Raw genomic sequence first — 24789 nt, 5'->3', positions numbered from 1 at the left:
AGCCTTTTTAGGGCCTGTAAAAGAGCCGGCTGCTACCCAAACACCCCCCACACGGTCAGTTGTGCCTTGGCTGTGCCTCCTGGTCGTTTTCGACAAACTCCACCACTTCTCTTTCAGTCACAGCCTTTCTTAGAGTATGAAGTCTTTTTAATTAAATTAATAAAGTTCTCAGACACAAAAACAGTCTTCCACCCAGGCTTAAGCTGGGCACATCCCCTCCTTCCCCGTGAGGAACTGTCCCTTCCTCAGGGACCACTGCAGGAGACCTCTCTCCCTGTAGTTTCATTCTGCAGTTCCCTCACTGCAAAAGTGCCATCCCTGCAGCTTCCTGCTACATTTTACTTTGGGATCACCTAATTAAATGCATGTGTGTCTCATCCTGTAATCAGAGCTGGCTTAGCCCTAGGCTTTCCAGCTCATGGGCAAACCACCCTGTTACACACTGAGACAGCGTGGTGATTTTTTCCACAAAGAACTTTCCTTCCAACTGTTTGTCAGGTGTTGAAGTTTAATATGTGCTACAAAAGCAAAAATAATTTAAAACCCCCCCCCCAAATTTTAAACATCTGCCTAAAATACCTTCCTCTTGCTCAGATTTCTCTTCCTTGATATTTGTCCTGTCATAATCTTGCTATTTCTCTAGTTATTCAGAGAGTCTTCTAAGGAAAAAACAGCAAAGAAGAAACCAGAATTTCTAATATAAATAAATAAAACAAAACAAACTTTCAAGGATTCTTTATATCATAAAGAATCAAATAAATAAAGGAAGACACAAACCCAGTTCTTTTTTTCTGTCCATGTTATCTTAAAAACTTGTCAGCTACCTAGAAAACAAAATAATTTTACCTCAGTGCCTGAAAATTTCTAATAAGTATAAGAAATTCTATATCTCTAAGGAGAAAACTCAGGTTTTATTTGAAATCCATTTCAAGATTTTAACAAGGATGCTATATTATTAATTATTATTATTATTAATAACATATTCTGGATGCTTGCAATCCTGGATTGCAACTGCTCAGTGGGAAATAAGTTTTGAGTTGGAAAATCCACAGTGGGGGGCCATTATCATGCAAGTAGGCAGGGCCATTAATCATCCCCTGTGACTCTTGGAAATGTGAAGGACATAGAGTTTGGATTTGCAGCAATGGGATTCCTGAACCGCAGCAGAGCAATAGATGGCATGCTTATCCCTATTTTGGCTCCAACTCACTTTGTCACAGAGTACATCATCAGAAATGGTACTTTCTATAGTTATACAAGCATAGGAGGATTGTCAGGGACATTTCATCACCAATATCAGGGTGGGCTGGTCAGAGAAATTGCATGATGCTCACATCTTTAAGAACCCTGGCACTGTTCATAAACCTGCAAGCATGGATTTTCTTTCCCAAACAGTTGATTGCCATTGGCAATATGGAAATGCCAATAGTGATTCTGGGGGACCCAGCTTACCCCTTGTTCCCCTGGCTCATGAAGCCATACATTAGCCATCTTGACAGCACCAAGGAAAGGTTCAAATACCAATTGAGCAGGTGCAGAATGATAGTTGGTAGGTTGAAGCAATGCTGATAGTGTTTACTCGTTAGATTGGATCTCAGGGAGAAAAATGTCCCAGTGGTTATAGTTGTCTGTTGTGTCCTGCATAATATCTATGAGGCAAAGGGGGAAAAGCTGCCTCCAGGGTGAAAGGTAGAGGTAGAGCAGCTGACTGCAGATTTTGAACAGCCAGACAGAAGGGTCATTACAAGAATTCAATGTGGAGCTCTACGGTTGAGGGAGGATTTGAAAGAGCACTTTAACAGTTTGCCACAGTAGCATTCTCTGCTGCAGTGCTCTTTCGCCTGGAGTTTTGGGTGCTGCTAGGAACTGGGTAGTGCTTACTGTACGTTTATAAATATGACTGTGTTTTCCTAAGCTTATCAGTTATGTAGTGCTTGCTGTTCATTTATAAATGACTTTGTTTTTTTGAACTGATGAGTTATGTGGTGTTTGCTTCACATTTACAAGTACTGTGTAATTTGAGTACTACTATCCATTCTGCAGTATGTGTTGTGAACTAATAAAAATTATTTTCAAAAAATAGAAATGTATTGAATGACAAAAACAGTGCAGAAAAATCGTGCAGAAAACAACAGGCAATGCAAAGTCACTTCAAGAACTGTTATTCTCCAACAAGCTGTAATAGCTGTATAAATCTTCCATTTTTATTCTCTTTGTTTTAACAATGGTGGGACCTTGGTATGTGTGATTGAGCTGACTCTGTGCATTATTAATCAAACAGTTACTTTTCTGATTATTCCTGTGATCAAGAGTCCTTACGAACACACTGTTTGGTTTCAGTTCCTTTTATTTACTGCCTTTTTCAGCAAAGGTGTATTTCACTAAATTTACAGCATAAGCAGGTTTGATTGCAAATATTAGCCTTATTTCTTCACTTTGCCTGTAAATGAAAAGAAGTCAATTTTAACACAGCCCCATTTTTTCCCCAACAGGATTGCTCATAAAGTAAGCCCTATCATTAAAGCTTACAATATTTTGCCTAAAGCATCCGATGAAGTGAGCTGTAGCTCACGAAAGCTTATGCTCAAATAAATTTGTTAGTCTCTAAGGTGCCACAAGTACTCCTTTTCTTTTTTGCCTAAAGCTGTATTATTCATAATCAACTTCCCTTTTTTATACCTTTATTTAATCATAATATTAAATGCCATCAAGTTCCCTATTTTTTACTACTGTATCTGGCACATTATATAATCGCTAACATTTGATATAATTTTTTTTAATTCATTCACTCAGTCACTGGGAAAAAGGGAAAGTCTTTCTAGCTGCACCAATGATACACTTTTATGAAAGGCTGCAGCATTTCTGAGTTTCCTCAGTATTATTGAGGAAATCTAGCCATTAGACCTTGAGTTTTCTTTTCTCAGAACTCTTCTCTCTTTTGTAAAATATCCTTAATGTCTGGGGAATTCTTAAATAGTAATAACTCTTAACTTTGGAGCCTTACAATGTACACTATATATGTGGTGCTAAAAGACTCCCCTAAACGTAACTTCGCAACCCATTTCAGAAGACATGGGAACCTATCAATTTTTTATTACCACTTGTTTTGGAAGTTCTGCATAACTCCCTCACAGTTTCATGAGTCATGAATAATATATTCATCCCAAATTCAAGGCAATAAAAACTTCATGGCATCTCATATATAAATAGACTCCCACTCACACATCAACAGGAGTAGCCCATATACCCCTTTTATAAAACGTTAGGTTTTTTCCATGAAAGTAGTGGCATTCTACTTAAGGAAGCACTTCCATTGTAAGTCCCTGTATTAGGCACTTGCAAATCTTCAGTGAAATTACCCTGTGATTGTTCATGTACTTTTTCCAACCCAAAGGTAATTTTGTTTATATGTATGGAAAGGTTTGTTGAATCTGATTTGGTCACTTTTGTATGATCAGTGAATTAAGTAATCCTTCATGCCAGGATATATAAGGAGTTACATTACCCACATGTCCTTAGTTTCCTCCATTTCCTCTGGCTTGTCTTGCTAGCTTGTCATTCATATTTTCTTGCCCCTACTTAAAGACAGTTGTAAATAATTAAAATAGCCAATATTAGTTTTAACGGTTAGATCGTTTAGATAACTTTAGTCCTATGAAGGAAATACTCTGTTTTTTCTGAGATGCTTGATTCAGATCCTGGATTCAGATCCTTATGAGTAGGATGGCAGGCTCCATAAAAATGACCAGGTTTGAAGAACGCTCATTTTAGAAATAAAGAAGTAAAGAGAGATTTAAAATTGAATATAGTACATAAGCACTATATTAATTTTCCTTATTGAAACAAGCATGCACTGAAGCTGGTCTTCAGGATATACATATGCCTATTGCGTAGGCATTCTTTCATCTAAAAATATATACACATGAGCTTACTCAGGTTGAATATATGGTGTGTAAAGCAGAGTTGTGTTATATTTATTTTAAAATTACTGCCCTTTCATTTCCAGTGTCCTCTTTATCTCATATAATAGGAATGGGCAACAAGGAGGAACTGACAGGTTTTCTTTATGCTCTTGTGAAGGGACATGCCCTCACTCTGGCTTGGAGGAGAGGGAGACTAACAAATCCTTCTGGGCCTGTTCAGTCCTAATGAGGCACACCTGCAAGGCTAGATCAGCCTGGAATGGGAAGAATTTAAAAAGGGAAACCTGTCACAGGAAGGGTTGGTGAACAGGAAGGAGGGTGTTCCACCTCAGATTTCTGAAAACAGAGACAGGTCAGCTGAGAAGGAGACAGTCACAGGCCGGATCTTTCCTGAAGCTGCGCTGACTGGCAGCAAAGCAGTATGCCCCAAGTAGAGGGGCAGAAGGTAGGCCCCACTAAGAGGCAATAAACTGGTAGACCAAGCTCATAGCGATGAATCCTGAAAGACTGCCTCAGAGACAGGTCACCTTTGCCTTTATTTGTTTTCAACCAGATTTTTGTCTGGGATTCAAAAAAAGAACTAGATAAGTTCATGGAGGCTAGTCCATCAATGGCTATTAGTCAAGATGGTCAGGGATGCAATCCCGTGCTCTGGTGTCTCTAGCCTCTGATTGCCAGAAGCTGGGATGACAGGGGATGGATCACTCGATGATTGCCTGTTGTGTTCATTCCTTCTGAAGCATTTGGCATTGGCCACTTTTGGAAGACAGGATACTGGACTAGATGGACCATTGGTCTGACCTAGTATGACCGTTCTTATGCTCCCTTTCTTGTGTGTTTGACTCATAGAACCCCTCGTGTTATGAAATATGGGGGGAAAGAGTGTGAATGATGGACAGTAATCCCTGGGGGGGAGACCAAGGGAGCCCCTGGCACCCATAGCTCTTCATAATTATAAAGCAGTCAAGATCTTAATGAAGACCCCTCTAAATCAAAATATTTGCAGGCTAAATATTAGTCCTTTTCTACACAGTGAATTTGCCCCAATTAGCTATCACTTGCTAGCTACCAGTGTAGCTGCACTGCTGCAAATCTCTAGGCCAGTGTTCCCAAACTTGTTCTGCCGCTTGTGTAGGGAAAACCCTGGTGGGCCAGGCCGGTTTGTTTACCTGCCACGTCCGCAGGTTCGGCTGATCGCGGTTCCCAGTGGCCGCGGTTCACTGTTCCAGGCCAATGGGAGCTGCTGGAAGTGGCGGCCAGTACATCCCTTGGCCAACGCCGCTTCCAGCAGCTCCCATTGGCCTGGAGCAGCGAACCACGGCCACTGGGAGCCGCAATCGGCCAAATCTGAGGACACGGCAGGTAAACAAACCGGCCCGGCCAACCAGGGGCTTTCTCTGTACAAGTGGCGGAACAAGTTTGGGAACTACTGCTCTAGGCTTTATCTCTACTGGGAAAAATGCATTGTGTTAGATAATAGGTTAGTCTTTTAACAAAGACTGTATTAAACATAATTTTGCTCTACATGTGGACAAGGACAGTAATGATTAAAAACATGCTTCATTGGAAACAACATAGTTTTATAATTATGCTCACTCCAATTATACCATAACACCTTGTTAAATGGAAAGATCTGTGACTATATTCCTGTATAATGTCTCTTTAAACAAAATCTAACTGTTGTAATGATTGTTTTGTTTCTGATACTTACATATGGCAAAGATTTATAAGCTCGTTAAAACTTATTAAATAAATAATTTTTAAAAACCCATAACTGTTTATAATTATCTCTAGCATAGACTTTTGCATATGAGGCAAACTCCATCTTCTTGACAGAACACTATGGGGGCATCTTCACAAAGTAATCCTTACATAACTTTCCTTCCCTCATCTTCCTCCTGTGGGTTTTACTACTGGAGTGGATGAGCTGGGCTAGAGTTTCCACAGCAGTTGTAACTCGGCCATGTTGCACATATGTACTTCTTATATTGTTGCATATGGAGCCCAGTCTTGCTAGTCTTATTTATATGTGTAGTAATGCTGAATTCATTGGTGTAAGAAAGGTAAGCAGGATTTTGCTTGTGGTGTTAACTTCAGTGCCTTAAGATATGTAGTATGCCCAATGTTAGGGGGCCAAATCATGTTCCACTGAAGTCAATAGAATTTTGCCATTGATTTCAGTAGGAGCAGGCTTGGGCCATCCTGAGTGTGGTGGTTGTGGTAAGTCAACTATTTTACAAGTAAATAGTTAACATTAATGTAGCTTTTAGTGCAGGTAAGAGTGTGTGCACAATCTAGGACACCACACCTTTACCCTACAATGGGCTCAAGGCGTAACCTGGTTAATTTAGGTACCCCAACCTTTCCCATCCTGGGCTTGGGGCATAAGGCACCCACCTTTACCCGTCCTGGGCTTAGAACTAAACCTGGTCAATTTAAATACCCACTCTTACCTGTCTTAGGCTCAGGGAATAGCCTTCTGCGGGTTCTGCTGTAGGAAGCAGCAGCCATAGTAGGACAGCAGCAGCCATGAGCTAAGAAGCAGGGAGTCACGTTCCATCTAAATTGCACTAAGACAATATAATATTACGTTGTTAAGAAGCATTTCTTCCCTAATAGCACCAACAGTGACCAAAAAACAGACAAATCATAAGATGTGTAAAGAAATTTTTTCAAGATAACACACTGTACCTGTGCTTTCTCTCAGAAAGGATCCCTACCTACTTGGCAGAATGACCACCTCAGAGCAACAAGAGAGAAAGGAAATGAAGTAAGGGGACCAGGATGTTTGGGGCTAATTGCGGCGCCCACCCTCCTGGCTAAATGGATAATGGGACAAGGCCCACGTTCATGGGGAGGGATGGTTCTTTGAAGGAAGCAGGATCAGGCCCAGACAAGCAGGGACAATACAGTCTGCAAGCAACAATTCATGCAAGCCAGAGAGAGAGGTTAAATGCTACACTGATAACTGTGAGCAATAAAGTTATGTAAACACTTGAAGGGATTCTATTGACATTATAATAATCATAAAAGCAAAGCCCCTTAAGATGTGTATATAGGCTTCTTAACAGTTTTCCTGTGCTGTGTTTTATATATTTGAAGGACATCATAATATTTGAAAAGGAAAAACATGTTTTGGTTAAAATCGTATTCAAAATGTCCCTTTGCCCTCCTGTATGTTTGTTTTTTGTAAGATTAGGTTTCTTAGGAAAACAAAAGAAAAGCTATTTAGATGTTCCTGAAACTTGCAGTTTCATTTCAAGATAGCTAAGAACTTGTGGGTAGTGGGTCACAATTCTGAAATGAAAAATAACTCAGCCAATTCTGATACTGCTGATCTTTATTCATTAGCACACACCAATCCTGTTGGTTAAGATTCTGTAGAAGTTGCTCTTCCTTTGTGCTTTTAAAGTGACAGCTCAGCATTTGTTCAGAATTAGCAACAAAGTGATTATTTTATATATTACTACTATTTAATACTTTCAAAACCAGCACGGATTTAATCATAACTCTCTGATACATTGAGTTTATTCTTTTTCACTTGTGGGATTTTGCTTTTTTTTTTTTTAAATGGATCCTGCTAGATGGTATAAAGCAGTAGTTTTCAACCTGTTGTTTGCGGACCCCTGGGGGTCTACAACCTATGTCTAAGGGGTCCGTGAAAGGTTGTCGTTACCATGGAACAGTAGTTTTCAACCTGTGATCCATGGACCCCTGAGGGTCTGTTGACTAAATCTGAGATTTCCAAAGGGGTCCGCACATCCATTTGAAATTTGTTAGGGTTCCGCAAATGAAAAAAGGTTGAGAACCACTGTTATAAAGCATCTGTGATCGTATAATAGTGTAATACTTTGTCTCTTTATCCATGAATCTCACAGCACTTTACCAGGTCTTCATCCTTAGAGGTGTGAGTGTCATGCTGAGCAGAGTGTGGGAAGCAAAGGTGATTCTGTCCCGCCTTTCTGCCTCCCTCAATTCTGGGCTTGTCTGAAAGGCTCTTTCACTGGCCCAAGATCACCAGCATCCAGAGTGCTTTAGCCACCTACTTTCTAATTTCTGACCCACATCCTACACAGTGAAGGAGAGCATGGGATCACCAGGAGGATTTTTTAATGTCAGGGAAACCCCTGGGCCCCTTTAGGCCAGCTTTAAGTCTCCCTTGCATCACTGGAATAGCACAAAGAGACTTTGGCATTAAAGGCTCGATCCTGCACAGCCCAACCTAACAGTAGCTCATAATTACTAAACAGTAAAAAGAGAGATAATATTCCTTACCTAGCGCATAGGGCTGTTATGAGGATTAATTAATGAACATTTGTGAAGCTCTTGGAAGATGAAAAACACCATATAAATACTATTATTAATTTTAGTCTCTTTGTCATTTGAAGCACATTAGTTATTATGGAAACCATGAGGCATAAGTATATTGGAGTGATGTCTTCAAGTACCATATAGTAGTTTATATAATGGTTTGAAATCTTTGTATAATTATTTGTGAAATATAGGAACCTATCTGACAGTTTTTGTGTGATCAATATGGTATGAATGCACTGCATACATTTTGTGTGTATTTACTGAATCTTGTCAGAAACATACATGTGGCAAGGAAAGGGTGATGTGGTCTAAAATACTTGGCCAGTCATATTTTTCTTTGAAATGTTGATTTGTCTGCCTTTGGCTGAATGAGGTTTACATGATACTTTTGTGAGCAATCCATAACATGTGGTACTGTAGATGTAGGCTACTCACAAAATCCAAGCATCCTTGATCACATTGTGAACAGTCCCTTTCTTTTCAGAGTAAGGTTCCACTAGTGCGATTAAGAGTATCAAAATCTGGCCCAAAATGACTGGAAAAAATAAGTCCTTTTCCTCCCCACTCCCAAACACATTAATAATATGTTGTGAAAATGGAAAACTAGGTACAAACTCTACAGCCACAGGAGCAGGTGAAGTCTGGGCTTGCACTCATGTATGTGTTGGCTGAATTTGGCTCTTTATTTAAAAAAAAGGAGTACTCGTGGCACCTTAGAGACTAACAAATTTATTTGAGCATAAGCTTTTGTGAGCTACAGCTCACTTCATCGGATGCATTTGGTGGAAAATACAGTGGGGAGATTTATATACACACACAGAGAACATGAAACAATGGGTTTTATCATACACAGTGTAAGGAGAGTGATCACTTAAGATGAGCTATTACCAGCAGGAAGGAGGGGGAGAAAGGAGGAAAACCTTTTGTGGTGATAATCAAGGTGGGCCATTTCCAGCAGTTAACAAGAACGTCTGAGGAACAGTAGGGGGTGGGGTGGGGGGAGAAATAACATAGGGAAATAGTTTTACTTTATGTAATGACCCATCCACTCCCAGTCTCTATTCAAGCCTAAGTTAATTGTATCCAGTTTGCAAATTAATTCCAATTCAGCAGTCTCTCGTTGGAGTCTGTTTTTGAAGTTTTTTTTTTTTTTTTTTGAAGGATAGCCACTTTCAGGTCTGTAATCGTGTGACTGGAGAGATTGAAGTATTCTCCGACTGGTTTTTGAATGTTATAATTCTTGACGTCTGATTTGTATCCATTTATTCTTTTACATAGAGACTGTCCAGTTTGACCAATATACATGGCAGAGGGGCGTTGCTGGCATATATCACATTGGTAGATGCACAGGTGAACGAGCCTCTGATAGTGTGGCTGATGTGATTAGGCCCTATGATGGTATCCCCTGAATAGATATGTGGACAGAGTTGGCAACGGGCTTTGTTGCAAGGATAGGTTCCTGGGTTAGTGGTTCTGTTGTGTGGTGTGTGGTTGCTGGTGAGTATTTGCTTAAGGTTGGGGGGCTGTCTGTAAGCAAGGACTGGCCTGTCTCCCAAGATCTGTGAGAGTGATGGGTCGACCTTCAGGATAGGTTGTAGATCCTTGATGATGCGTTGGAGAGGTTTTAGTTGGGGGCTGAAGATGATGGTTAGTGGCATTCTGTTATTTTCTTTGTTGGGCCTGTCCTGTAGTAGGTGACTTCTGGGTACTCTTCTGGCTCTGTCACTCTGTTGCAGTTCTCCACCCAGCTAACAGATAAGGTACAGGGACACTCATCTTCCACTCTCCTCGCCTTCCCACACTGCTGACTGGACAAAGCCGTCAGCTCACAAGGCTGCCTAGGCTCATCCAAACTTTCCTTACCAAGAACCTTGCCACTCCCAACAGATCCTCTGCCCTGCCTGTGTCTCCCCACACTCAGCTGGGGTCTCAGCTCCCACTGTGCTCAGCGCTGCCCTTGCTGTCCCAGTGGGGGTAGGCAGCGAGCTCGCTGCTTTCATCGCTACATCAGAGGCAGTGTGATCCCCCTCTCCGGTGTGCAAGGGGGTGGGGAGCATCTTTCTGTCCCACCCAACCCCAGGAGTCTGGTTACAGGCAGGCAGGTAGCCTGAGCCTAGCAGCTCCTCCTTGCTGCCAGCCAGGTCATCTGCATTTTCACTGACCATTTCCCTCTCAAACCAACCTTCCCCACAAACTTCCTGGTGGCTGGACTTTACAAAAACTAGACAAGCCATCTACAACACACACTTTGCTTCTCTACAAAAGAAAAAGGACACTAAACTCTTGAAATTACTATATGCCGCAAGGGGCCACAACAGTGGTTCCCTTAACCCACCCAGCAATATTATTAATCTGTCCAACTATACTCTTAGCCCAGCAGAAGAATCTGTCCTATCTCAGGGCCTCTCCTTTTGCCCCTCTACTCCCACGAACATGATACAGTTCTGTGATGACCTAGAATCCTATTTTCGACATCTCCGACTCAAGGAATATTTCCAACACACTTCTAACCAACGTATTAACCCACTGGGACCTTCCTACCAACACTACAAAAAGAAGGATTCTGGGTGGACTCCTCCTGAAGGTCGAAATAACAGACTGGACTTCTACATAGAGAAGAAGCTGCTACTCTGAAAGCTCTTTATTTAGAGTGACTTTAACCTAATTGTATCTCTAACGTGAGTCCTGATGCTAAGAAATGCCAATAAGATGCAAGCTCCCTCAAATCCCACAGATTTTTGTGGCAGTTAAGGGTGCTGAGCACCATAGAAGATTTGGCGCATCATCCCCTGCTAATATTTCCTGCTAAGCTACTGAGAGAAGTAAACAGAGAGACTTCATAAACAGAGAAGGAAAATACCTGCGCAGAATGTAATATTTGTTTGATGACTTCTGCTGAGTAATTCGCCCACACATAGTGCTATTAAAAGATCTGATACTATTTTTGCATTCATTTCCAGAGGATCTCCTAAAGTATACGTACAGTAGTCTGAAATTATTCTCTTACATTAATAATACTTATATGGTATTCTACAACCATTAAGTAACTAATTCTCAAAACACCCCTCTTTAGTGAGGAAGTAATATTATTCCTATGTTATGGATGGAAAAGCTGAGGCAGAGAAGGTAAAGGATTTGCCCAAAGTTCCAAAGGAAGGCAATGCCAGAGCTTGGATAAAAACTGGTATTGGAAGCAGCTACTGCTATTTTAGTAAACTAGCTTGAGCTGAGCTATCACAAGTCTGTCTCCCCACTCTGGGAATCACACCTCTCTACTGCAGTGTAGGCAAACCATAGGAAGTCCTTGTATTTGCTAAGCAGTAATTGCAGCTGTGCTGAATTCTTCTGGGTTCTGTAAGTCTTTTTATAGAATACAAACAAGCAATGTTTTCATTTGTACAGAAACCTAATTTTATCTTGGCTTTAAAAATAATCACCCCATTTATTTAAGCGATCAAGTGGATTATTGCTGTAATGTGATTATTTGCCAAGATAACAGGATAATGGGAAACTGTAGTTCTGTATTCAAAGTAGCAGCCATGTTAGTCTGTATTCACAAAAAGAAAAGGAGTACTTGTGGCACCTTAGAGACTAACAAATTTATTAGAGCTCTAATCAATTTGTTCATCTCTAAGGTGCCACAAGTACTCCTTTTCTTTTTGTAGTTCTGTATCACCACTTTCATTTTTTCTCCATTCTTCCTCACAGTTGGTCTGGGAAAAAATAAAAGATTCAAATTACCATTATTAAATGAATGGCAAAGAAAGATCAGTTATTCTCTTCCTTGGTCTGGGACCCAGGAACTTATATGCAGAAAACAATATCTTGAAATTTAGAGCTATCAACAGCTTCCTGTGGTCTAATGCTACATTCCTCCAATGTCTGGTAAGGTCATTGCTGAAGGAGCAGAGGAACAGCTGGGAAAGAGAACAAAGCAGTCAGTGGCACCCCTTGGAGGAAAGAAGAACTGAGCCCCAGGAACAAGCTGATAGTGCTAAACTCAGCTTGGTTTTTTCCCCCGTTCAACAGTTCTTGTGCCATGGCAAACAAAAAATAGATGTTCTGATTTGCTTTGCTGTTTGATTTATGATGTCGACTGAATTTGTTTTGTAAAGATCTATGGGGAAAGGTAGAGAGAGAAAAATCCCATTTTTTCACCTCTGTTTGCCAGTTCCTGTGCTGATGGAAACTGCAGAGTTTTATATTGTGTTTCTTCCCATACCCTATTTGCTAGGAGTCCAATTCCACAGTGTTTTACCCAGGGCATTACTAGTACTTTACCTTTTTCAGGACAGTATAGTCAGTGTATAAGCATTCAGATTTTAAGCCCAGTCCTTCTGAAAGCCCTCACAATGTGCTAAGCTTGTTTGGTTCCAAGTGTGACTTGAGTGCATGTGGTGATTCCCAGAGTTAAGTCTTGTGTTATGAGAACACATTAAAAATAAGGTGACTTTTTAAAAATACACAAAATAAAATTTCAAAAGAGTTTTCTCTCTTCAGCGTGCTCCTTATGTCAATTCAACTATGTCTTGTCAATCCATTCTCAAAATACCTATTGGCCTTAATAGAAATTCCTTGTGTGGCTGGATTGGCCCTTTTGGTATCAATTCTAAAGCCACATTTTACCCTTGTATTTATGTATGGGGTGCCCATCAATCTGATTCATATATCTTACAGCAGAATTTGGTCATCAACTTCGATTTTATATTTCTGGCTGTTACTCTTTAAATTAAAAAAAGACAGAAATTGCTTTAAAAGTCCCACCTAAAACAATACCATTAAAATTCAGTTTAATGCAAATGTTTGAACAAAGTAGAAAAAAATAAAGCATCTTACTTGCCCTCTACAATTCAAATAAAAGGTTTCCATGACAGAGGGGAGTGGAAGCCCAGAATGTTGGCATTGGACTCTACCTGCATGCCAGGGGAACTACAGGCAGAGAAAGAGGCACATGGACTGCCTGGATTTTGCCTCTTCCAAAAAATAGTGGAGACACCACATGCTGTGGGTCCTCCATTATTTTTTTTCTGCAAGTGCCTAATGGGACATGCCTAGCTAATGCATATGATTTGTGCATATAAGAGTAAAGACTGCAAATTCCAGCTTTCCTCCAATCCAATCCTATCCCAACAAATATAGCTAAATCGTCACTTGAAAGATGTTTGCTCTGCCAGTTCAGGCCATTGAATTGTTCTGGTCAGTGTGTTTCCTGACAAAACCCTGCATCTTCTTATTTCAGCACCTCCCTTCCTGTTTTCCTTATTTACTGCTCAGTTGTTTACATAGCTGAGTGCTTGTGGTTTTATAGTCCTTCCTTCTTCAGTAAAAACTTTTTGCCCAGACCTTTAGCTATATAGGAGAAGGCAGAGAAATCTAAATTCCATTTATCCCTCTGCTTGCCAGTTCCTGTGTTGATTGAAATTGTAGAGAGATTTACTCTTTCTTCCTCCCCCGGTTTCTTAGGCATATAGGTCAATATCTACATATCAAACAATAGGATTGCCATTTGTAACATATGTATTTTCCACTAGAGAATGGTCAAATCTGAATCCCTTTGAATTTCAAGGGGTGGGAAGCTGGATTTGAACTCTGACATTTTAATTCATTCCTTTATTTTGGATTCTGTGCCAGGTGTAGAACTAGAACCGGAGTTCTTTTCAATTTGCATTCAAATTCTGCTGAAATTTTGTGAGAAGTGCCTCTCACAAGATTTTGGACACAATGGTGGAAACCTCATGAGAATAGCAGATCTTGCAAGACTTCCCTCACTTTGAGGTGAATTTTCATAATAGCTCACAGAATTACAGTTCCATTACATTAGAACCTTAGACTCTACCCCGATTCAGCCTTTAATCCCAGTCCTGATCCCTCACCTAAACCTAATCTGACCCCAGAATCACCTTGCTGAACCATTGCTAATTTCCACTGAAACAATGGTGCACCTATCGGGGGTAGCTGTGTTAGTCTGTAGCCGCAAAAACAACAAGGAGTCCGGTGGCACCTGACAGACTAACAGATTTATTTGAGCATAAACTTTTGTGGGTAAAACTGTCACTTCTTCAGATGCATGGAGTGAAAATTACAGATGCAGACATAAATATACTGACACATGAAGAGAAGGGAGTTACCTTACAAGTGGAGAACCAGTGTTCACAGGGCCAATTCGATCAGGGTGGATGTAGTCCACTCCCAACGATAGATGAGGAGGTGTCAATTCCAGGAGAGGCAAAACTGCTTCTGTAATGAGCCAGCCACTCCCAGTCCCTATTCAAGCCCAAATTAATGGTGTTAAATTTGCAAATGAATTTTAGTTCTGCTGTTTCTCTTTGAAGTCTGTTTCTGAAGTTTTCTTTGTTCAAGTATAGCTACTTTCAAATCTGTTATAGAATGTCCAGGAAGATTGAAATGTTCTCCTACTGACTTTTGTATGTTACCATTCCTGATTTCCAATTTGTGTCCATTTATTCTTTTAAGTAGGGACCGTCTGGTTTGGCCAATGAACATGGCAGAGGGGCATTGCTGGCATATATAACATTAGTAGACATGCAGGTGACTGAGCCTCTGATGGTGTGGCTGATGTGGTTGGGTCCTCTGATGGTGTCGCTAGAGTAGATATGGGGATAGAGTAGGCAACGAGGTTTGCTACAGGGATTGATTCCTGGGTTAGGGTTTCTGTGGTGTAGTGTGTAGCTGCTGGTGAGTATTTGCTTCAGGTTGTGGAGCTGTCTGTAAGCGAGGACTGGCCTGTCTCTCAAGGTCTGGGAGATTGAGGGATTGTTTTCCAGGATAAGTTGTAGATCGTTGATGATGTGCTGGAGATGTTTTAGCTGGGGGCTATACATGATGGCCAGTGGTGTTCTGTTATTTTCCTTGTGGGGCCTGTCCTGTAGTAGGTGATTTCTGGGTATCCATCTCACTCTGTCAATCTGTTTCCTCACTTCCCCAGGTGGGTATTGTAGTTTTAAGAATGCTTGATAAAGATCTTATAGGTGTTTGTCTCTGTCTGAGGGATTGGAGCAAATTCGGTTGTATCTTAGGGCTTGGCTGTAGACAATGGATTGTGTGATGTGTCCTGGATGGAAGCTGGAGGCAAGTAGGTAAGTATAGTGGTCAGTAGGTTTCCAGTATATGGTGGTGTTTGGACCCTGTCCTACAGTTCCTTTGAATCTATGGGTAGGACTGGAGCTCCCCTTGCTTTGCCTGAGCTCTAGGAGCATGAGTGCCACATCAGTCAAAGCCACCTCCTATATTGCATAATTAACACAGTTATGCCGTTTATGCATATCAAATAGGCTAAAGGCACCTAGCAACCACCCCTTCAAGCAGCCGTGCTGGGGAAGGGAAAAGAGGGGTGAAAAAGAGAAGTATTGCTGAATGGAGCTACAGTAACCCACACTGATGATCAAGAAATGATATTCTGACACTGCTCTGTCATGTGTGTCTTGATATTGTTCAGCATTTGATGAGGCTGAATTCCTGTACAGCAATGTCTTAACAGAAACACAATGCCAGGATGTAACACTGTGATTATTGTGTTGCTCTCTGTGACTCCATCTGATGATGAAGTGGTTCACCAGCTTTTCAGGGTATCAATCACTAAATCAACTTCACCTCTGGCCTAATCAAACTGAGAATGCTTATTGCCTCTCACTAAAAAACAGGACAAGCAAAAAGTACCTCTGAGACTATGCATAGTTCCCACCATACTACCCCTCGTGGGTCTGTAGACATGCAGATGATCAGAAAGCCACACCATTTATGCTATGTAGCTGCCCACTATTCACAGGGACTCCAGTTCTACCCGCACATTAGGGCACTTGTGTAGAAATCAGCCTCTCTGTACTTCTCCCTGGTCCTTCATCTCTCCTCCAGATAGCATGACTCTGGGTTTCTGGTCCACAGTTACACAATGCCCCCTTTCTGAATGGAGAAGTAGCCATGAATAAGATTTTAACTCTCCCTGGGGAAGAATCAAATTCCAGTGGGAAAATCCAATACAAATAGTGCAGATTGCCTCGGGTCAGACTGAGAGCTCCATCCACCTCATATAACTCTATGAAGCAGGGTAACTTCTGTGGATTTGGTCAGTCAACAAGAGAGACAGTGCCACTTTGGCTCCATTCTTCCTTCTGTGCTTACTGGCCACATCTGGTTGATAGTTGTGCTCTCATCTCCCTCCTGCCTCTCAGCAAAGGGGATGATTTGGCCCCATGTCTCTAAATGAGAATAGTTACTAGCAAGGAAAAGGAAGGGTATTTCATCTATTGCCTACATTTTGTAAACAATGGCATGGCCTAGCTATATTATGGGATGGATATAGATAGATGATATATCTCACATTGGCAGGAGCTGAGGTTTATAGGGGGTTGAAAAACTGACGAAGAGAGGAACATTGTATCTAAAGCTGAAGGAGTAATAGTCTTTCCACTGCTCATACTGAAACTGCCTGTGCATGTGTTTAATTGTACCACTCACAAATTCCTTGGTGTGTCCCAAATGAGCTATGATTTCAGTTATCCTTTCCTGAGGCACCTCTGTTTTGGCTCAGAGTGACTCCCTCAGCCAACAGTAGAACTCTGGTACTAATAGCAACCACAATCTTGAACAACTGTCAATTGGATTTTGCACCAAGACCATGTCCATACTAAAAAGAAAAAGAAAAAAGATTCCCATCAGTTCAAAAAAGGCATAGAAAAAGCCCAATGACTTTTGGCACTTTTACCACTCTGCTAGTTAAACCTGCTAGATAACAGGTATAACTAATACAGGGGTAAAAATGGGTCTGGTTGTGGGAGCCTTATCTATACTAAGGCTTCCACCTGCACTAATGATGGTAACACCTTAGCAGTGTAGACAAAGAGTGACTTCCTCCTCTCAAGGAAATCAACTTACCAGAAAGCCAGTAGAACTCATCTGGAATCCTACTTTGCCAGCCCTACAATATGAGTGATACAGATCTGGCAATAGGAGGATTGCAGTTATATCCATAGGGCATGGTCAGTTTGTTCTATATCTAGAAGTGTTCTTAGTTCAGAGTTATGTGCTGCAACTAGCTAATGCTAACTCTTTAATTCTCCCCAACCTGAATGCAGAATACAACAGAATATTCAAGCAAGGCTCACTCGCTGGTGCATTGCTTACAAGGGACCTGGAAGGGGGAACTGGATCTGTTTTCTTTTGTGTTTTGTGAATTTTAAAGAAATGAATTTTAAAGAAAACCTGAAAGGTATTATTTTGTTGTTGCTTTTTGAGCCTTAAAATATCAGGAAAATTGAATGTTTTCTTTCCTGTTTTTGCAAGGAAACTAGATGACTCAGATGTGGATTGAGAGTGTTCTCTGCTGTTAATTGAAGGGATGGGAATGGCAGAGGTGACGTCTTACTGTTGATAGTGGGGGGCGGTATGCATTTGAATCCACTCCCTGCAAAAAATATATATATAAATATAATCCCTGGCAGAAATCGAAGGGGTGCACGTGACCCCCTCATGCCCTCCTACACGCATTGCCTCTGGGGGGCGGTGTATCCCTATTAAGGAAAGGATTTCTTAAGTCAAATAAATGTTAATAATTAATCAGTTTTCACTTCCCTGGTTTCTCCTGATGTGCTATACCTTCTGTTCCTCAGTTCTTCATAATCTTTCAGGAAAACAAGGTAGATAAAACCTGAATTTCTAATGTGAAAGAAAAAATAAAGCAGAAAATTTTTTTTTAAAAAACAAAAACTCTCAGGCTTTCTTTATACATTATATAAAAAGCAGAAATGGCACAAGTCCATATTTTTCCTTTTCAGATCATATTTTAAAAGTTTACATATAGAAAGATATTTAACCAACAGAAATAATTCAATTATGTGCCAAAACTGTTATATGGATATTACATAGATGCACATCTATCAAATGTCATATATAATTTCTATAAGCATAATTCTGTCATGTTTGCTACTGATACCTTCAGATACATTTTGTGGCTTGATGTAGTTAACTGTAGGAGACTAAAATGTACTTACTCCTATGCATTTCATTATTGCCATTGTCTAGTAAACATATATGTTTGATTGCCATAGGCTGGGACTAATGGTTATATGGCTCCTGAAATCCTGAAGGAAGAGAATTACTCCTACCCTGTGGACTGGTTTGCTATGGGATGTAGTATTTATGAGATGGTTGCGGGTCGAACTCCATTCAAGGATTTCAAAGAAAAGGTCAATAAGGATGACGTGAAAAAAAGAACCTTGGAAGACGAGGTGAAATTCGAGCATGCCAACTTCACGGAGGAAACAAAAGATATTTGCAGGCTGTTCTTGGCAAAAAAATCAGAGCACCGTTTAGGAAGCAGGTATGGTTTATTTCCCATGTTTAAGCTTAGATCAATTATGCAATCATTATTTCATAGAAATAGAGGCCAAATCCTAAAGTTTCTGCAAAGACCTCTATCTTCCTTTCCATTTCCATGAATGGAAATGATCTTGCTCTAGCAGATCTCTCTTGGGAGAGCATGGAAATGGAGGAATGTTGCCTCTGTGGTGTCAATTCCCATTACCTCCCCAGAAATCCATAGTAGCTCCTCTTTTGGAGTTTTGTAGGGTTTTGAGGAAGGGGAGGAGCCCCCTCCATAATATTCTCTTCTCCCTAGACAGTGAATATTCTAGTTTATATCTGCATCTAAGATAATGCTATTTGATTGCAGAATGCTTGGTCTGTGTCAGCACAACTCTTGTAGGAACTGTGCTGTCTGGGTTCCAGAGCAGCAGCATGAAGGGACAACCCCCAATAAACCTGCAGGTATCAGGGTTGGAAGACTGCACCATGTGTTTCCTACAACAGGTATCCTAAACCTTCTCACTGACAGGCCAATGTAATCGAAACCCACAGAGTTTCCTAGTCCTCTTACCATCATCCCAAGGCTATTTGTAAGGGAGAGTACACTTGGACTTATGTCCTTATTAGGCAAAAATTCCATTTGCGGCCTTAATGGGAGTTTTGCCTTTGAAAGGACTGCTGGATTTGGCCCTGAGTCAGCAATTCTAAAGATTATTTGAATAATAAGGTAATTGGAAAGCTAAACATTATAGTATTTAACTTTTCAAATACCTTTGTAGTGATACATGGTGAAAGATTCAATAGCATTACTGTCAAGACAGAATAAATACAAGACAATCTATAGGACATGTAAGTACACTGTAATAAGATATAAAGGAAATTGGTGGTAGCTAAATTTAGAACACATAGTAATGTTCATCAAACATGACTGTAAATTTATCTACCAATTCAAGTAGTTAAGTTTTCCAATATAACATGATTGGGAACCTACCAAAAAGTAGATGAACACTCATTTAAGACAGTCATTTCACATATTATGTATATACTACACAATAATACAGGGAAATCTTCCGTTGAAATTACTGGGAGTCTTTTCTGTGTAAAGATTACACATTTTTCCTTAAAACTTTTATTATAGCACTGTGTGTTGTGAAGGGTATGGTAAGTAACAGTTTATGAAGCTAGAAAATATGGTCTCTAACTATCACTTGTTTAGCAATAAAATATAGTATTCAGTAACCAGTACAGTAAAATTTGTGAAATATATGGTAATTAGAACAAATTAGTGGTTTCTATTTTGTAAAACTTGTTATTTGCCAGTAGCCTAGATTACTCTCTATGCAGTATTCAGTGTTAATCTGAATGCCACATTGTGACACTGATAATGCTTGCAATGAATATAAAACTCCTGTTTGCAATGGAGGGGCTTAATGTGAAGATGTATAATTAATATTTATTAATAATATTAATTTGTCATACTGCGTTTACAAAGAACCTAAAGATATTTGAAAACACATTGAAGAATGGCATAGAAGATCATATAACAGTGTTTTATATCTAATGTACAAGTGAAGACTTATATTTGATTTTTTCAAGGATTTAGCAGGGATGTGTGTATCATTTTATCACATGAATCTTCTCTCCAGCAGGGCAAGTGTAATAGCTACACAGCTTTTTGACAGAAGAATGTCCAAAATACACATCTTCGCATACCAATATGATATGGTCATGGTTTGATCAGCCACATACTGTATTTCTGTGGGGATTTCAAATGTGAACAGAGGCTGTGATTCCCCGTTTTTTGTCGTTATAAGGAAGCTGACAATTCTAACACTGAATGAAAACGGTAGATACTATTCAGCAACAAATTATCTTGCATGACAGAAATTGCCTGGTTTATCACAATAATAGTAAGACTCTTCACTTAGAGCATTTCATCTGAAATCTCAGTGTGCTTTTCATATATTTAGCCTCACAACACCCCTGTGAAGTAAGCTTTATAACCCTCATTTAAAAGTTGGGGAAACTGAGGCTTTGAGAGTCTGAGTGAGTTGTTCAAGGTCATACAGCAAGTCCTGTGGAAGAGCTAGGAATAGATTGCTCTTCTAATGGAACCACAATCCTAGTCATGTGCTTTCACCACAAAACCATCTATCTGCCTACTTAATGTTACATTAGCCCTTAGTGGTGGGTGGGAGAAGCACCTCAAGACAGTTATTTGTGCTGAGGTTTTTCATTCTGCCACTTTGATTTTTCAAAATATGCTGCCTCTATTTTCTTTGCTGTTTGGTGCCACTTCACATTTTTTGGGGGACTGGGAAAAGGATCCCACTTCTCCCCACCAAAATTTCTACCAGCCCCAAAAGTAGAACTACAGATGGAGCAACTTACCCTGTGTTTTATGACACTTGGGGGAGAGGAAAGGGGACTAGTTATAATCTGTAGTGGTACCTTGAAGTATTGAGGGAGGGACACAATGGAATCCATTAAGATAATGTCCCATTTTTTCTTACCCTCCCTTCAATACACAGTTTAATGAGAAATGGGCAAGGAGAAGTCCAGCCTTTCTGTACATGATGTTAAAAAAAAAAATCCCAGTCTCTGCCTATTACACTGGAGATATTGTTCAAGAACAGCTCATCCTTATGTAAAGATTAGCCTTGTAATTCTGCTAAGGTCAATCAGGCCTTGGGTTATCTACATAAGTGCCTGTTGCATAAGTTAAAGCTGCTCAAGGGCAGCTTTAATTTGCATACCTGACCTTTTGAAAATGTTCTAAATTTTGTACCCAAGACTCAGTTGATGGCTTATTCTGGAGAGATTAACACCTTTCTCTCCACTCTCTGACTCTACTCTCTCTCGTTTGGAACTTGCTCACCCCTCTCCCATGCTGTCCCATGGAACAGTGAAATAGTTCATTGAGGAATGTTAACTTGAGAGAAGTTAGACAGGCTCATTCACTTTTTCTGTCGCCATTATGTAAACATCAAACTTACACAGGAAGGGGTCATGGCTAGGTAGAAGAAGCACCGTATTAGTAGGTGCTTTTAGATGGCATTCCTGTAGCTTCATATTTTTAAAAAAATAAAAATTTATTTCTGATGGTATCAAAAGAAAATATATTACATCAAGAGGGGGAAACACTGCAGTAATCCATTGTGGAGCCTACACCAAGTTCTGATGCTTTTAATAGCATGTTATAGAAAAGCAAAATAAAATAAAGTCTGCATGAATATGCTGAGTATGAAATCACCCAGTAACTCTATAGGGTGACTGACAGAGCTGCTAGAGTCACAGATCTGTGAGTTCTCATTATCTGATCTGCAGCTCTAATACACTTCAGGCTAATAAAGACGGTCAGCAATTGACTTCAGGCTCCACAGCTGTACCGGTGTTTATGTGTGACTAATTGAGCTAGCTAGGTTTTGCAAGACCATATGTAAAAATAACAAACTCTGTTGATCTAATCTGTGTTTTCCTACTGTGCTTATCGCTGTAGTATACATCTCCCTTGCCACTTCTTGATGGGTAACACCATGTCTGTGTACCTTTGAAGCCCATCTGGCTGCCTCTGATGCTTCTCAGGCTATGGCTATGCTCCCTGATCACATTTGTTTACAAGACTGTGGCCTCTGGAGACCTGCTTACATGAATTAGGCTGCCAGGAAGTGAAGCTAAAGTGCAGTTTTCTGAGCAGGAATGGGCAGTTAGGGAATGGGAAGTAGTGCAAAGGGAATTAAGGATGCTGTTCAAGCTGAAGGGTCTGTTACTGTGCAGGCCCTTGGCAGAGCAGAACTTTCTGTGGTCATATCTGCATCTGATCACTAAGTAATGGTGCTTTTACACATTAATGAAGATGATTGGCTTTAACAGAAATTTGCATCATCTTGGGATCTGAATGTGGGCCCACATTGCAATAGTTCTTGTGTTCCTGATTCTCCTTCAAGAAAAGAGAACCTTAATTCAGCCCATTGCATGGATGCAGTTATTCTTTCCAAGATATACTTATTTTGAAAAAGTCTAAAAAATGTTTGATTAATTTTATTTTTAATTCTTGGGTGAGTTTTATTAATGTTTATATTCATAGTAGTGAGGGACTAGGATAGCTTTAGCTATAGAGGGTCATTGGGTGTGAAGGTGCTAGGAAATGTGCTTGCATTCCTTTGCTAGCATACCAGTCTCTGGATCTGATCCTGCAAACTCTTGCTCATTTGAGTAGACCCATTGAGCTAAGTGGGGCTACTTATGTGACTAAGAAATACTCATGAGAATAAGGGCTTTTGTATTGGGCTTTGTGTGATTTTTTGTGTGCGCGTACTGTGGACCAATACTTCAGATGAGACCACAAATATCAGTTTTACTTGTTATCAGTTTCACACTGAAACCAATGTTTCCAGAGTTGACAGCTGAGTGCATTACCCATTGAACCACCTACTACAGTTTCCTGGAATTCTTATTCTACCTAAAGGAAAGCAAATTATCTGGGCTTTTGTTGTTAACAATAGTCCTAATATTTCCTCCTTCTTAGCTTCAGTTCCACTGAAAACCTGACTTTCCTAGCTGAAAAGTACAAAATATCTTGACCCCCTTAAGCACCTAACAACCCTTGGCTTTTGAAAGACTATACAAAGGGATGGTTTAATAAAACCCATTTAAAATTAAAATAGACCCAAGTTGTGCAATTGAACTTTCCCAAAATCTAGGAGTGTCCACGTGTGGAGCTATAATTCAGCTTTGGGGCTCTCTCTCTCTCATGTGTGTGTGTGTATATATATATATATATATATATAGAGTTCACCTTCATTAGCTAGCTAGCACATCACAATTTTGACTGACAATCTCTTGCTTTATTGCAGGAGCAGTGACGATGATCCAAGAAAACATGCTTTCTTCAAAACAATTAACTTCCATAGGCTTGAGGCAGGCCTCATAGACCCCCCTTTTGTGCCAGATCCATCAGTTGTCTATGCCAAAGATGTTGCAGACATTGCTGACTTCTCTGAAATCAGGGGGATTGAGTTTGATGACAAAGATAAGCAATTCTTCAAGAAATTTGCGACAGGTGCTGTCCCTATACCGTGGCAAGAAGAAATTATTGAAACAGGACTGTTTGAAGAACTGAATGATCCTAACAGAGTAGCTACTGGGGGATGTGCAAACAGAGGTGAAGCCAAGTCAGGAGTTTGTTTGTTGTTATAAATATCACATCGTTAACAAAAAGGGTGAAAATGCACCACAGAACTTTTCAGATTATAACAGTGTTTCAAAAACTCAGCTAAGCTGTTTAACAAGCACCGACCAACCTAAAATATGACATCAACAGGACAAGTAGGAGCATAAGCTGAGTGGACATTCTACTACTTTGTTCTAGCAACAGAGATAATCTGTTTATTGTGTTGGAAGCTATCAAGATGAAGAATCAAGTTTTTTTTGATGTAACCCTTCTGCCCGTCAGAGTTGGCAGCAACAAGGGCCGGGTTCAGTATCTAGGGGTTCCATTCCAATAACACAATGCAAAACCGGCTCGAGCCCCCACCCAGTGACCTGGAACAATTATATACCACCCCCACTGGGCACCTCTAAGAGGCAAAACTTCCCCTCTTGCAAGCACAGAGTCTGAGTGTAGCAAAAGCCTTTTAATAACAGAGAGAAACAATGTGGTATTATGTTGGGGAAACACCACCAACAGGATTCATAACACAACCCATGAGCAAAAACCCACCCAAAGCAAATTGGGCCTTTGGTTCTTGAGTCCAGCAACCCAAAAGTCCAACAAGCCCAAAGTCTCTGTCCCTGGTCAGTGCAGCCCCAGAGTTCAAAAGTTTATCTGCAGAGTTTTACCTCTCATCCTGGGTGGAAATGGGGGGGCTAAGGGGCACCTTACATGGTCCGAAGCCACCTCGCCCTGGGGCTCAGCTCTGCTCTGCTCCACCAGCCATCCCATGAGTCGCTCTGCTCTGGCAGCTGCTCTGCTCCACCAACCATCCCATGAGCCGCTCCAGCCGTCTTGCAAACTGCTCCGCTCAGCTCCACCAGCCGTCCTGCAAACTGCTCCACAATATAGTTTTGGGCCCCCCTACTACTTAACACAACACTCAGTGATTTTAGCTCTTTAGTGACTTCAGCTTGTAGAAGGGGAGCCTCAGTGCTGGTGCACCATTGGCCCAAAGTGATTTCAGCTTAGCAGTCTATAACTAAACTCCTATTGGAATCAAAACTAGCTCTGATATTT

General features: G+C 40.5%; 1 protein-coding gene across 1 annotated transcript in view; it reads left to right on the top strand.

Moving 5' to 3' along the window:
* GRK7 (G protein-coupled receptor kinase 7) overlaps window positions 1-24106 on the top strand; it is a 32691-nt gene extending 8585 nt beyond the window's left edge. Inside the window, exons 3-4 of the mRNA XM_038417705.2 lie at window positions 18302-18573; window positions 23414-24106. Coding sequence (XP_038273633.1) covers window positions 18302-18573; window positions 23414-23756 — 615 coding nt within the window. The 3' untranslated portion in view covers window positions 23757-24106. The remainder of the gene's footprint in view (window positions 1-18301; window positions 18574-23413) is intronic.
* The last annotated feature ends 683 nt before the right edge of the window (window positions 24107-24789 follow it).

The sequence above is a fragment of the Dermochelys coriacea genome, chromosome 9, assembly GCF_009764565.3.
Source record: "Dermochelys coriacea isolate rDerCor1 chromosome 9, rDerCor1.pri.v4, whole genome shotgun sequence".
Classification (NCBI taxonomy): Eukaryota; Metazoa; Chordata; order Testudines; family Dermochelyidae; genus Dermochelys; species Dermochelys coriacea.
This window is presented reverse-complemented; position numbering and strand designations above follow the sequence as displayed.